The sequence below is a fragment of the Drosophila elegans genome, unplaced genomic scaffold, assembly GCF_018152505.1.
Source record: "Drosophila elegans isolate 14027-0461.03 unplaced genomic scaffold, ASM1815250v1 contig_149, whole genome shotgun sequence".
In the NCBI taxonomy this organism is placed as follows: Eukaryota; Metazoa; Arthropoda; class Insecta; order Diptera; family Drosophilidae; genus Drosophila; species Drosophila elegans.
The window spans coordinates 13,848,255-13,862,131 of record NW_024545513.1 but is presented as its reverse complement, the minus strand read 5'-3'; the positions used below and the strand labels follow the sequence as shown (position 1 = coordinate 13,862,131).

The 13,877-nt window shown below is 43.9% G+C and overlaps 1 protein-coding gene across 6 annotated transcripts in view; it reads left to right on the top strand.

The window, feature by feature from the left end:
- Nucleotides 1–13,372, top strand: part of LOC108140860 (protein sprint) — a 113,197-nt gene extending 99,825 nt beyond the window's left edge. For 5 of the 6 annotated variants that reach the window (XM_017263846.2, XM_017263849.2, XM_041710083.1 and 2 more), the window contains 5 exons: nucleotides 380–1,850; nucleotides 2,557–3,597; nucleotides 4,039–4,296; nucleotides 10,829–11,655; nucleotides 12,733–13,372. In XM_017263846.2, the coding sequence (XP_017119335.1) occupies nucleotides 380–1,850; nucleotides 2,557–3,597; nucleotides 4,039–4,296; nucleotides 10,829–11,655; nucleotides 12,733–13,062 (3,927 nt within the window). In that variant the 3' untranslated portion in view covers nucleotides 13,063–13,372. Of the gene's footprint in view, nucleotides 1–379; nucleotides 1,851–2,556; nucleotides 3,598–4,038; nucleotides 4,297–8,388; nucleotides 10,110–10,828; nucleotides 11,656–12,732 lie in introns of those variants that run through there. The other variant, XM_017263850.2, reaches the window with a different exon arrangement.
- Nucleotides 13,373–13,877: the final 505 nt, after the last annotated feature.

The following is a 13,877-nucleotide window of genomic DNA, read 5'->3' as shown; positions in this document are numbered from 1 at the left end:
AAAACCATGTATAATTTAACCACTGAACCCAAGTGTATAAACACGTATAATTTAGGCAGAGCTCTATCCTAAAAACCATAATAGCGAGCAAAATTATTGTTTTTATTTCAAAAAAGACTTTTGAAGTGAGTAAAATGATTTGAAATCTAAAACCAGTTTAAGATATTATCAAACAAACAAATTCTAAAACATGGAGTTAATATATAATTTCGCTATGCGTTTTCTAAAATATGATATAATTAAACTACTACTATGGACAAACAGACATGTTACAGTGACGAATTTAATCCTTTTCCGCAAAAGGCTTTATGTGCTTACCCACTAAGGATGTTTGGAGCACTTGACTTATCCCAATCGTATGTTTTTTCTTTACATCCAGACCTTCATTGTACGTGGTTCCAGTCAGCCCAACACGATGGCAGTTTCGGTGAGACTTCCCCAGGACACGGGACCCTACATCGAGCACTATCTCATTCAGTCGCACGACAATGTCCTCAGCCTGGAGAGCTCCCGTTTCACATTCGGCTCGATTCCTCTGCTGATTGCCCACTACGCGCAATGTTGCGATGAGTTGCCGGTGCAGCTGATGTTGCCGCGTGTCCTGCGGGAGGCGAACAACCGGAAGAAACTCAGCTCGTTGGCCCTGCTTGGCCAGGAGTTCTGGAGCTATGCCAGCAGTCCGGCCCTCCTCGGTCCACCCACGCCGACGGTGGCTCCCGCAAAGGATCAGCACCACCTGCTGGATGCCAAGTCGCCGCTGTCGCTGACCGAAACCAGTGGCCTGGGCACGGCCACGTTTTTCAGCGATGCCCTGGCCAAGCCACCGCCCACCGGGGCCCCGCCCCTTCCGGGCAGCAGTCTCTTCAGCCCCACCGGCAGTGGCCAGCTGCTGGGCTTCTTCAGCCAGGCGGGCACTCCGTCGGATACCACAAACTCGAGCCTGAGTTCCTTCACCACCAGCGGGGGTCAGCATCTGCAGCTACTGAGTCCGAATTCCGTGGACTCGGTGATACTCACCATGTCGCCGGTGGACAATCCGGGGCATTATTTGCCGGGATCTGGCTCTCTAGCACCCATTTGCCCCTTGGTGGGTGACCAGCAGCTGAGCACCTTTAAGGTGGCCCAAACAGCGACGGAACAAGTGGATCAAGTGCGTCCGCAGCGACCGAAGCCACCGAATACATTGAATCTCAAGCCACCGGCGCCACCGATGCGATGGTCCAAGCCGCACTCACCGGATCATCAGAGTGCGGGCGGAAATGCTAATGGTAATGGTAATGGTAATGGAAATTTCACGGTCACCACCACGGTTACCTTTTCGATGGAGAACGGCGTGGGCGGTGGAGGCAGTGGTGCGGCCGGAAATGGCAATGGCAAATTCGTGGAGGTGACCACACCGGCGGCCAGCAATCCCTTCAACGCACTGCTCAACGGCCAGGCCAGCACTTTTCAGACATTCGCCAAGCGACTGTCGCCGGAGGGCGAGTGCAAGGACACTCTCTCCTCGCAGGGATCCTCGTCGAACGATGGCCGCTGGCCGCCCACGGGTCGCAAGCTGCTCGCCTCCCCACTCACCCCGTTGACGCCCAGCGGTGGCAGCAGCAGCAGCGGTGGCAAGACCAGGAAATCCCGCGCTGGCAAGGAGTCAAAGCACTACAAGGAGTCGGACATCCTGGAGAGCCCGCCGCAACAGTACTGCGCCAGTGCGCTGAGCGACAAGATCAGCGACTACGAGGACGTCTGGTCACACGATCCCAGCGACCGGGCCAGCCTCCTGACCACTTTCCGACCGGCCCCCGATTCGATGGGCGGCGTGATGAACCGGCGGCCCGATCTGCTGGCCGAGACACGTAAGTCTTTGTACACTATTTTGAAACTATGAGAGGGGTATTGCCATTCCAGAGGTTTGAAATCTAAAACAGGAGGATACCAGTGAGTTTATTTCAAAAGTTGAAATGTAAGGTATATGTTCATTGAAAAAAATTCTCAAATCGAACAATTATTTCGAAAGTTATAAAAAAATAAAGTATAACATGGTCAATGACGCCATCGCTAGCAGATAAATTTACCTTACCGCCAGATGGCGCCGCATCTTGTTTGTTTGTCGCGCCAACAGAACTGCAAGTAGCGCCATCTGTTAGGTGCATATTTGCTTTGAAATTGACTATAAGTCTTTTAAAGACGTGGCACTCTAATGTTTCTTTATATTTTTGTCATAATGCCCTTGCAGAGAGTATTTTAACTTTAGTCAGAAGTTTGCAACACAGTGCAGGAGACATTTCCGACCTTAAAAAGTATATATATTCTTGATCAGCAACACTAGAAGACTCGATATAGCCATGTCCGTCTTGTCCGTCCTTTTGTCCGTTTTTATGCAAACTAGTGTCTCAATTTTAAAGCTATCTGGACGAAACTTTACCAAAAGTCTTAATACCATTGCCGTTCTTTTTCAGATTCTGTTCTATATATATATATATATATATATATATATATATATAAAATCATATTCCAGTGATAAAATTCATAACCATCCGTTTTTCACCGTCTATTTTCCAGCGAGCACACCCACACCGACGCAGTCGTCGCACCTGACGCCCTGCGAGGAGGAAACCACAGTCACGCCCAACGAAAGCTCGAGCCAATCTCTGCTGCAGTTCCCGGGCGATATTCCAGCCCGTTCCCGAGCCGGTCTGCTCCTAGCGAATCTACCGGGTGGTCAGGCGCCAGCAGGCACAATGACCCAATCCCTGACGGCGGCCGTCGAAGATGATGGGGGCGATACCACGCCCACGGCCGAGGGACAGAGCCACGGAGCCAGCAGTCGCAGCAAGCAGGGCAGCCCCTTCTACGCGGAACCGGCGGATGCACTGCGTCAGGCGGGCCTGACCAGCGCAGCCACCGCCATCCTGAGGAGGCCGCCTCGCAGCCAGGCGCTGCACGCCAGCCAAAGACACTCGGAACCACTGAAACCGGGCTCCGGAATTTCGGGTAATGGGGCAATGTTGCAGCCCAGCGAGCTGGAGAAACTTGCCGGAAGCCTGGACGAGCTGAAGCCCAAGCCGAAGGTTAGTCAGCTCCAGCTCCAGCTGCAACAGCAGACACAACAGCCAACCAAGCGGCCGCAGAAACGGACCGACCAATGGCCACTGGACAGCAGCTGGGAGTTCATGGCCAAGCAGGAGACGGGAAGCCATGCTGGCGGGGACTACGATGCGGCGGTCATCGACTGGCAGGAGAAGGAGAACTCGCTGGGCAGGGAGGGCAGTCGGAAGCGCACGCTGACCATCCACCAGATCATCGCCAAGCGACTGCCCGACCTCAATTTGCCGGAACTGGTGCGCTGCTCACCGCCACTGCAGCCGCATGTCCTGGGACAGGATAAGGTCGGACTCGGAATCGGACTCGGAACTGGGCTCGGATTTGGAGTGGGAGTCGGGGGCAGCGATGGCAGCCAAAACGGTTGCAGGCTGTCCTCCTACGACAACGTCTTCTGCCAGAACTCATTCGGCGGCATCGATTCGGCCCAGTCCGACGATGGAACCATCTTCTCGGAGCCCTGGGATTCGTCCCAGTGGGACACCTTCATGCCCCACGATGGTAAGGCAGCTCTGTGGGCATAAAATATGTGTTATATAGTCGGTAGTGATTTATCTCAGCATATCTGTATATTTGTCATGACATAAAAACATTTATTGTTCAGATTAATTAATTAAGATATCTTCGATATCGTTGTATCTTAGATACCATTCTCTAGATTCACTTTTAAATTGACATCATATTTTAAGTAATTTGATGTGGTTAAATAACTGGCTTTAAAAAATACAAAACATAAAAGTGTACAAAATCCTACTCAAGTTGCCACATAAATATTTAAATAAATTAAAAAAAAAAAAAAAATAAATAAATAAAATAAAATCAAAAAAATAATAGGCATACAGTTATAATATAAGTCTCTACTAAAATATGACAAACCTTCAACAAAGTCTCATTTTGTAGTCCTGTGTCCTAAACAATATTAAAATGGATTTCCTTTTTCAGATGCCACCATCAACTCGGACACCATCCATCTGTCCAAGTGCCGACCCGCGCTCTCCGAGGACGACACGATCATTGAGGAACTACAAAGCACCAAAGACGGCAGCAATGCCAGCTGCAACCAGGACACACTCAAGGCCAACCGGAACGGTGCTGGACACCACAAGCCCAACAATGCGGGCCACAATGGCAAGGCCAACAGTCGAACCAAAGTGGCCACAATTCTGCGAAACCCCAGCATGCGGGATCGTGAAGTCTTATGTAAGTGCATAGCTTGTATTGCAATTCTGTTTGGATTCATAGATGGCTGTCTTTTGTGTTTTTTTCAAAGTCAACTTGGTACTTCCTTTCTATTCTTATCCATTTACATTTTAAAATGGCTGGCTGGCTAAATCAAATTGTCAAATAAACATGAATAGACTAGGATTATCTTTGAGTGCCTTAAAAAACCATGGCTTATCATATATTCATTTTAACTACCATATTTTCATATATTGTAGCTCAACATGCCAAATTTTATTATTTGAAAGTAAATAACTACTGTTCGCAATCTTCTTTAAAATCGATAGATTTTCTCTATCAAATCGATCTGATTTTGTAGAGCGAAGCGTGCTGATAATGTCATTGAAATCGGGTCAAATGGGCTGCAATGTAGATGCCAGCACCTGACAGCACTTCGCCTTCGGTTGTCGTCTCGTGTGCTTGGGAAGTGGAGTAATGCTGATGGCGATCATCACGCTCCATTGCAATCTGTTATTATGGTTGCATCATAATCGCTCATCCGCCCCATGGTCGCCATGGCATACGAGTTTCGAGTAGTTATCAGTTATTGGCTATCATCGGCACACCGTCATCGATTGACGGTCCGATTGAGTTGCAATTCTCAAGCCGAAGCATGCATGTTGTGAACTAAAATTCCGTTCGATTTGTTTTGGTCAAGAAACCATAGTCAATGAATCAGATTATTAAGAAACCTTAGAGGCAAAAGGGGTCACCAATATTACTCATAGGCAGCTACTTTTTATTGTAAACAGTAAACAAAACACGCGCGAACGGTAAAAATAACTACAGCGATAAAGAGCTGGAATTAGCTTAGAAGCTTCTTTTGTCTCCTTATTTTGAAACAACTATATTTACTAAAAAGGAAGTCGAGAACATATATTACAAAATAATTTCTAAACAAAAAAAAAACGAAACAATTTTGAGTTCTTATAAAAATCATCTTTACATATGATGATCGTTACTAAATTTCATTGAATCTTAAGCTTTTTAAGTAGCTATTGGAAATAACAGTTCATTGAGACTATAATATTTACATAATTACTGGGAATTGCTTGATTTTAATATACTTTGCGGGCAAAAGTTGTTAGTAATTATTATTAGTATTATTATCTCCTAACAAAACGCTTAATTTTGGTCCCAATTTTGAAGATTACAAGAATATAATACGTTGAACTCAAGCTTGTTCCCTTTTTAAATGTGTAAAATGTTATTATAAAATAACTTAGGTCTGTCGTCTGCGGTGGTTAAAACCGGATTGCAGCGACTTGGACAGAAAAGTCGCAACGCCAATCTGAAAAATAAAACGCGACTGCACTTTTTGCCGTCGTCCGAAGACTACAAAGCCTTGCCGAAACTTATCTGCTGCACAACGTTGCCTTCTTCCAGTCGAACCCAATTCCGATCTCGACCAATCCCGCCCTGCAACTCACAACTCACAACCCACTCCGTTATCCGCTGCCCTCAGATTTCTGCGTCGCAGTTGGCAGCTAAATACTTACAAATTAGATAGATATATGCTCGCAAGGCAGCAGAAAGCGAGAGTGATATACTGAAAAAATAAGAGCAAATACTCGATTTACGAAGGTTTTTTATATAAAAGACCTTGCAAAAATATTATACAAATTTATGACACACTTATGGGCATTTGTTCTAGCTTAAATCCCCAAACCCAATTCTTTGAATTGGACTTATTTCTTTATTTAAAATTTGTATTTTATTAATTTTTTCAAAGATTTGTAGATTAACTCTTTAAGCTGGAAAAACAGATTTCTGAGGAGAATACTTTAGAAAAAATTAAAAACAAACCTTGGATTCATTAAAAAAAAAATTAATTTAAAAAGTGTTATATTCGAAAGTACGGTAGATTTCTTTTTTAAGTACATTTTTCTATTTCAAAAAGAATTCTCATATCTGATATATTTTGATATTTAAATATTGAAAAATATAAGAGAATTTTATTTTAAAAAGTGATAATTTTTAAATAGAAAGATGTTTTTCTTTTTTAAGTTTATACAGTAGTTGACGTAAACATAATGGTTAATTAAAATTTTCACTTGCAGAGTTTGCCGCAGAAATGCATTTAATAAAGGGATCAACAACTTTATTAAACATTTTTTTAATTAATATGAATATGACTCATAAAATATTTTAAAGCGACAAAAAGAAGGTTATATTGTTATTAAATGCTTCACATTTCTTTTGTTGAGGATTTAACAAATTTAAAAATCCAATTAAAAACAACGAATACAACAACGAATGAGAAATAGCTATCAAACATTCGCTTGGAATTATAATACCCTCTTTCAGTGAGGGTATGATACGGATCATACATTTCCGAGTTGATTGAGGGTGGGGTAGGGGGAATGGGGAGAAGGGGGGGTGTTCATTACAGAGACAGACTTTGGAATGTAAACCGACGTAGCGACGGCGGCAGCGTTTTTATCAGCGAGCGCAAATTTCACCGCGCGGAGCCAGAGACTCTGAATGGGATGCGTAATTAGTAGATGAGTAAACACGAGTGTGCGTTGTGTGCGTGGTGTGCGTTGTGTGTGTGTTTGCAGATTGAAATGCCGTTTGGCCAAGCAGTGGGAGTCTCGACCTAGACGATCTATTTTTGGGTCAGTGTAAGCAAAGAAGTCAGGCCAGACAACAAAGGCCATCTGAGATGTTGTGATGGTGATCTGATGAAAGCCAAACAAACTCGCTGCTCTGCTCTGCTATTTTAAAAACGCACTCGTTGCGTTTTTAAAACGCCATGATGATGATCGCTTTTGGTCCAGCCCAATTCACACGTGCCCATTTTTCAGTCGGCGGCTTGGCAACTGCATTGTTGTTTGCCTGCGGCCATCGTAAAAGTTAATGGGGGGTGGCTGGCACTGGTACTCATCATCATCATCATAATCATTATCATCATCTGCTAGGAGGATTGATAAGCCAAATCTCCGGTTGGAATATCAGTAGGCCAACAAAGAAAATCGGGCGAAATAAGCAGGTAGTCGCGGGTTCAGTGCACCCTGCACTCCAAGGCTCAATTTTCATCTCTAAATGCTAAACTTTGGACGAGGAAGATCCCAGTTGGCAGATCGCAAAACCCCTTAACCCTCAACCCTAACCTGGAAACCTCCATTTACCGACCGGAGGTTTTTCCGAATTGCGCATCAAGTCGCAAGTCGCCAGTCGCCAGTCGCAAGTCGCAGGCTAATGCTAATGCTGATGCAATCCGGGCGTGCCATTGCACGAGAACCCGGACGGAGTGGCGGCTCCAGTTTCGAGCTAGCCAGCGTGTCTATTGATAACACCGCCCAGAGATAGACGATAGAGGATAGATGATAGAGGATAGATGATAGAGGATAGATGATAGAGGATTGGAAAAGAAGAGCGATTCAAACTAGCTTTCCGCCAAGGACATCTTAAGATTCTACATTGAAATATTGCTGATAATCAATAATTCCATAGAACCAAAGTAAAATATTTGATGATGATGTTTTGATAGCAACTTTGAACTTCAAACCCACTCTAAACTATAGAAATTAGGCATAGAAATTAACCCACTAAACTTAAGAAATCGGTTTAATTTTTTATGATGATGTTTTGATAACAATTTTGAACTATCATTATATATTTGATAGAAACGATTTAGAGCTACAAACCCACTTTAAACCATAGAAATCTGCCTAAAAAATCAAATATGTTTGATGATAATATATTAATCATAATTTTGGTTATAAACTTACATGATGATGATGTTTTGACAACAATTTAGAACTCCAAATCGTTATAATTAAATCCAATATTCCGTAAAACCATGTCTATATTTTAGATGATGATAATATGTTGATAACTCTAACCACTCAAAACTATATAACTTTGTGTGATAAAGGCTGTTCTGCGCAACAGATAGCATAAGTTTGATAACAATTTCGTACTTCAAACAACTCTGGAACTGTGGAAGCACAAATATTTCAAGTCTCTATTCAGATTTCAAGCTGTAATATATCGAAACCTCAGGGTTCACAGCCCCGATAATCTGTATATGAGTAATATGAATATGCTGCGGCTTCTAAAAATGGTTTTCTGGGGACATACAAGTACATACGAACATCTGGGATTTTGTGTTGTAGGCGAGATTGCAACGGGGTTTTCGACTTGTTGGCCGCACAAAGAACCCCCCCTTATATGAATCAGCTTGAAATGGCGATAAGTTGCGCCTTATTCGCAATTGTACAGGTAGTGATTTGTTATATTACCTGCTGAATGATTGGATTGACTACCTAGAGAGTGGCAAAAATCAAACCAAATCTGCGGTTCACTCATTGGTTTGCGCAACTGTACCTGCGCGAGTGTCCAGAATTTCCCTTAAAATCGAGGATTAGGATTGGGAATAACTACCTGGTTGCAGCCTAAGATGGTTTGTTTTAAGCGTAACGGGAAAGGAACATGAAAAGGTCACACGAATGAGGCCGCCACTTGGCGAGTTGACACATTTAGCGGCGCCGTTGTTGCTATCTTTTGTTTTGCGGACTGCGACGTCGACGGCGATGAGAGTGCCGCCCGCCGTCTTATAAACTAATGCGTATGAAGTTCAGAATTAGTTTTGCATTGGCCGCGTTTAGAGCAGCAGCACAGTCTGCGAGAGCAGAGAGTACAAATCTGATTTCGATCTGATCCGATCTCATCCATAAGCCATCGCATATCAATTAGCCGCCGCGTGTGCCGATGAGAAACCTGCGTTTCCGTCAATTCGTTTTAGCTGGCAAGAATCGCTACCGGATATACCATGAGCTGGTTCAAAAGATCGTCGCCTGCACCGTCCGTGAGCCGCCCGCATTTGGATGCCGTCCACCCGAAGCCGGATCGCCGCGTTGGCCAGGACATGTCCAAGTTGTCACTCAGCTGGCTGGACGAGCGATCCATTGAACGGCAGGAGCCGGAGGAGTTCTTTCACGATCCCGACCATGTGCGCCACTACAAGGAGGAGGCGCAATTCCTCAGCATCATGGCCGAATGGGAGATCATCGAGCATCCGCCGCAGAGCAATTACTTCTCTGCCGACTTTGAGGAGGAGCTGCTGCACCAGCGGACACAGCTGCCCGAGGATATCACACCATCCAAGGAGTCCAAGGATGACATCCAAGGGAAGGCAGTCAAAACCAAAGTGACATTGAGACCGAAACGCAAACGCAAGTTCCTAGAGCTACTCTTCGTGGACAATATACAGAATGGGATTGCCCTGCCATCTGGCGATGGGGACGAGGACCATCAGCAGGCGGAACCGCCCTCCTCGCCGACAGCCGTGCTGTGCAAAAAGTCCAGAAAGTCGAGCAGCTCCTCCACACTACCATCATCCATTGCCACCTGTCCACAGCAGGTGCTCAAAGACTGCCGCATCAATCGCAAGCAACTGAAGACTGAGGCTCTGGCCGGTTCCATAATGGGCGCCATTGGCAAGTGTCCCGCCGGAGAGGATGCCGTGGATCCAAGGGTCACTACCGCCAGCAACAACAGTACCGCCAGCAACAGTACCGATCAGTGCCATCCTGGTGAGCTGAACACCTGTGACCACTACGACATCAAACAGTTCTTTCACCTGGACGAACAGGGCAACATCCTGCTGAGCATGGCGCACATTGTGGAGTGCCAGGCGCTGGGCCTGTGCCTCCAGTCCCAAAGTCGTCGTCTCTATCGACGCTATCGACGTGGCTGTGAGTGTGCCGACGAGCACTTTTGTCGCAGTCGTGGCTGCTGTTTGGTCCTGCGCCGTCTGTTGCGACATCTGTGTGAATTAATACTTGGTAAGGAGTACTTCAGGCTAAAGTTTTTCTCAGTTTTGAACTCTTTTTAAAGGCCATTCTGGATTTGCCATAGCCCTATTTAACTACAAACCCATCTCAAGCCATCTCAAGTCTTAAAATAGACATTTTAAAGAGTTTTGGACTCTTTTTAAGGCCAGTCTTTAATTTGACATTGGTGTTTATAGCCTTATTCAACTACAAATTTAAATTCCAGCAAAAAAGTTTAGCTATCTAGTGCATCATAAGCTTTGAAATAGGATTTGATATTGGTTCTTATTGCCATATTGATCTAACTAGTTAAATTCTAGTTAGGAATCTTATTTGTCTAGCAAACCGACTGCTTAACTTTGTTCTATCTAATCCACTTTAAAACACACACTCCATTCTGAACTCATATAATCTTGATCTAGATTAAGTTGAGGGGGTTGAGCTTTGAAAATATATTACCAAGATTTTTGGGCTCTTTTAAAAGCTTTGCTGAATTGTTACTGCTTTTTGGTTGCCACATTGAAGTACACAGTTAAATAATGGACAGCCAGCCATTTAGAAATATAAATCATATTGTATTTCAACTCATTAAAAGATCAACAAAATTGAACTAACCAACCAATCTTATAGATCTAAACCATCCCTAGAACCCCATTAAAAAATACTTCGCTATACCTATTAATTTAAATATGTAACTAATATAGTAACGCATTAATTTCGCTTACCTTCAGGTCACCCCCGCAACAAGATGAGCCTGCAGAGCAGTGGTCCCGGCGATTCCCTGCGAGCCTACACCCTCCAGCTGGCCCAGGATCCCAGCTCCACGTTTGCCCGCAACATCGAGAACTTCATTTGCTGCACGAAGGAGTCGCGCGAGGCGGCACCGCAAGTGGTGATGCGCAACATGCGCCAGTTCATGAGCGGCATGAAGAACTATCTGGTGAAGCACGGCGAGGGCAAGTTCCATGCCGAACTGGAGACGGCCAGGGCGCGACTGAAATCCGATGAGTTCCTCAATCTGGATGCCATGCTGGAGACGGTGATGCATCAGCTGGTGGTGCTGCCGCTGCGGGAGCATCTCTACGGCATCTTCGTGGATCACTACCAGCGCAGCGAGGACATTCAGCTGTTGGCGCAGAATGTGCGCTATGCCTGCGAACGGGAGGCGGTCGACTTCGGGATCAGGGCCACGGTCACGCCGCCATCGCAGGCCGCTCTGCGGCTAATTGCCAACCTGCTGTGGCGACTCCAGGAGGCCGAGCTGCCACTGGACAAGCTGGAGCTCTTCCTGTGCGTCATCTCCACGGTGTTCGATGCCACTGGGTGTCCGCGTGGCCAGCAGCTGGGCGCCGACGACTTCCTGCCCGTCCTCGTCTATGTGGTGGCCAAGTGCGGCTTCGTGGGCGCCGAAATCGAGGCAGAGTTCATGTGGGGCCTGCTGCAGCCGACGCTATTGAACGGCGAGCCGGGCTACTACCTGACCGCCCTCTGCAGCGCCGTCCAGGTGCTCAAGACCTTCATGGCCTCCGAGGGCGAGAGCGGCACCGGATCCCTGGACGTAAGTAGCAGACACAAATGAGACTGGATTTTGTACTTCACTTAACCACTTGATCGCACACTTAATTTGCATAGATTAAATTTTGAAAACGTACTTAAGCAACTAGGATAGAGCAAACATTTAAAAACCACTTGACGCTTAAAACGAGACTTATAAACAACAAATCAATTTATAATACTACATTTTAATTTTTCATATTTAAGCAGAATGTTTAGGATTACAAACTATAAACATAGTATTAAACTTTAACCTCTAGGACTACAATTAAAATCGAAAGTTACATTTTAAATGAATATCCCTATTTTAAAGTACTTAAAACAAAAAAAACAACGACGCATTCTTCAATTTGCATATTTTTTTCATTAAAAATTGTATTTTAAAAACCAAACAAAAATAAAACATCAACCTTTTTTTTACAAAAACAGATTCTTTGAGTCAATATTTTCGATTTGAAAATGCTTAGCAAAAAATGCAACATATTTGCATATAAAAATGATTATTAACTATTTTTTTGATAAAAACATAAACATTTTTAAGCGCATTAAATGAGTCGTATGGTTGTAATATTTTGTTTCCAGTTTTCCCATTTGACTTTGTCTCTTATTTTTGAATTTTGATAATTTTTTTTTGATAATGGTAGTTATATACTAAAATTCAGCTAAATATTTAGGGAAAAAAATAACTAAGGATACATAATAGATATTTTAAGTCACTGCTCAAACAATAGAAAGTAATAGGAAATTATGCTGGAAATGTTGTACAGCGAATTCCAACTTAAGCTTGATAAAAATAAAAGAATTAAATATATATACAGATAATAGAAAAAAAAAAAAAAAAAAACAGATCTATGTAAATATATTTCAAGTCATTGCTTATCAAAAACGTTAAATATATGAAAATGTTTTTGGAGTTGTACACCCCAAGACTAAGTTATATAAAAGAAAGTAAGATAAAAAATATATATAGGCAATTTTTTGATGCGGTTATCATAGAAACAATAAATAGTGCAATCCAGTCCAAGCTCTAGACCCCCAAATGTGCTTCAGTTACTTACCATTCTTGTGCTTTCTCTTCCAGTGGCGCTCCAGCTGCCTGCCCGCCTGCTCCAGCGTGCTGCGCGTGATCATCCCCGACGAGTGCAACGGATCGCTGCAGACGAGGACGTTGCCGGTGCGACCGCACACCACCACGCGCGAGGTGTGCCGCATCATAGCGCACAAGGCGCGCATCACGAACCCGCAGGACTACGCCCTCTTCAAGCTGGTCGACGGCGAGGAGACGCTGCTGACGGACGCCGAGTGTCCGCAGGATGCCCGTCTGGCGGCCAAGGGGAAGCACTGCATGCTGGCCTACAAACGGATCGATGCCAAGATCGCCTGGCCCACTGCCCAGCTGGCAGGACACTGATTCATTGATTCACTGGTCCACTGATCCAATGATCCAATGATCCACTGATCAAATGATCCAATGATTCCCTAGGGACATATATACATATTGCCCCAACACAACCCGCCCCTCTCTTGCTCACTAACCAAGCATATTTGATTAATAATTTATTATTATTACATTAAAATATACTTAGTAGCATGTAAGTAAAGCTAATTAATGCTAATTAGAAAGCATCTAATGTGTACTAAACATCAGTATTGAGTTAAGTGTGTTTTTTTTTCCAATCATATGTTTTTTTTTTGCTAATAAATATACTATGCGAATAATACATATACACACATATACGATATATAAGCCACTAAGTAGAGATGCAAACTCTGCACAAACAGTAGGAGTAGAAGCAAGGAGTCATCATCGAAACGAATCTACACTCTAAACATACATATATGCAAGCATGAACATACCATATAGCGATGGTATGGTATCGTATGGTATGGTATGGATCGTGTGCGCCACCTTGAAGACCAAAAGCACAGTTCAACAATCCACAGCAACAATCATTCAATCAAGCAATCAAGCAAACAAGCAAACGATCATTGCATACCATCAAACTACACAGAAGGCATTTAGGTGTGAATGGGTTTCGTGTTCTTTTAAGAAGCTATACCATATTATATTAAAATATAAACCACTACATTTTAATATTTATGTTCAACTAAACACCGCTATCAGCCCTCGAAATATACATAAATACTTATTTCGTTGTATACTTTGTAAAATATGTGACACGTAATCCAAATAGCAAGCAAATAAATAACCAAAATAAAAAAAGT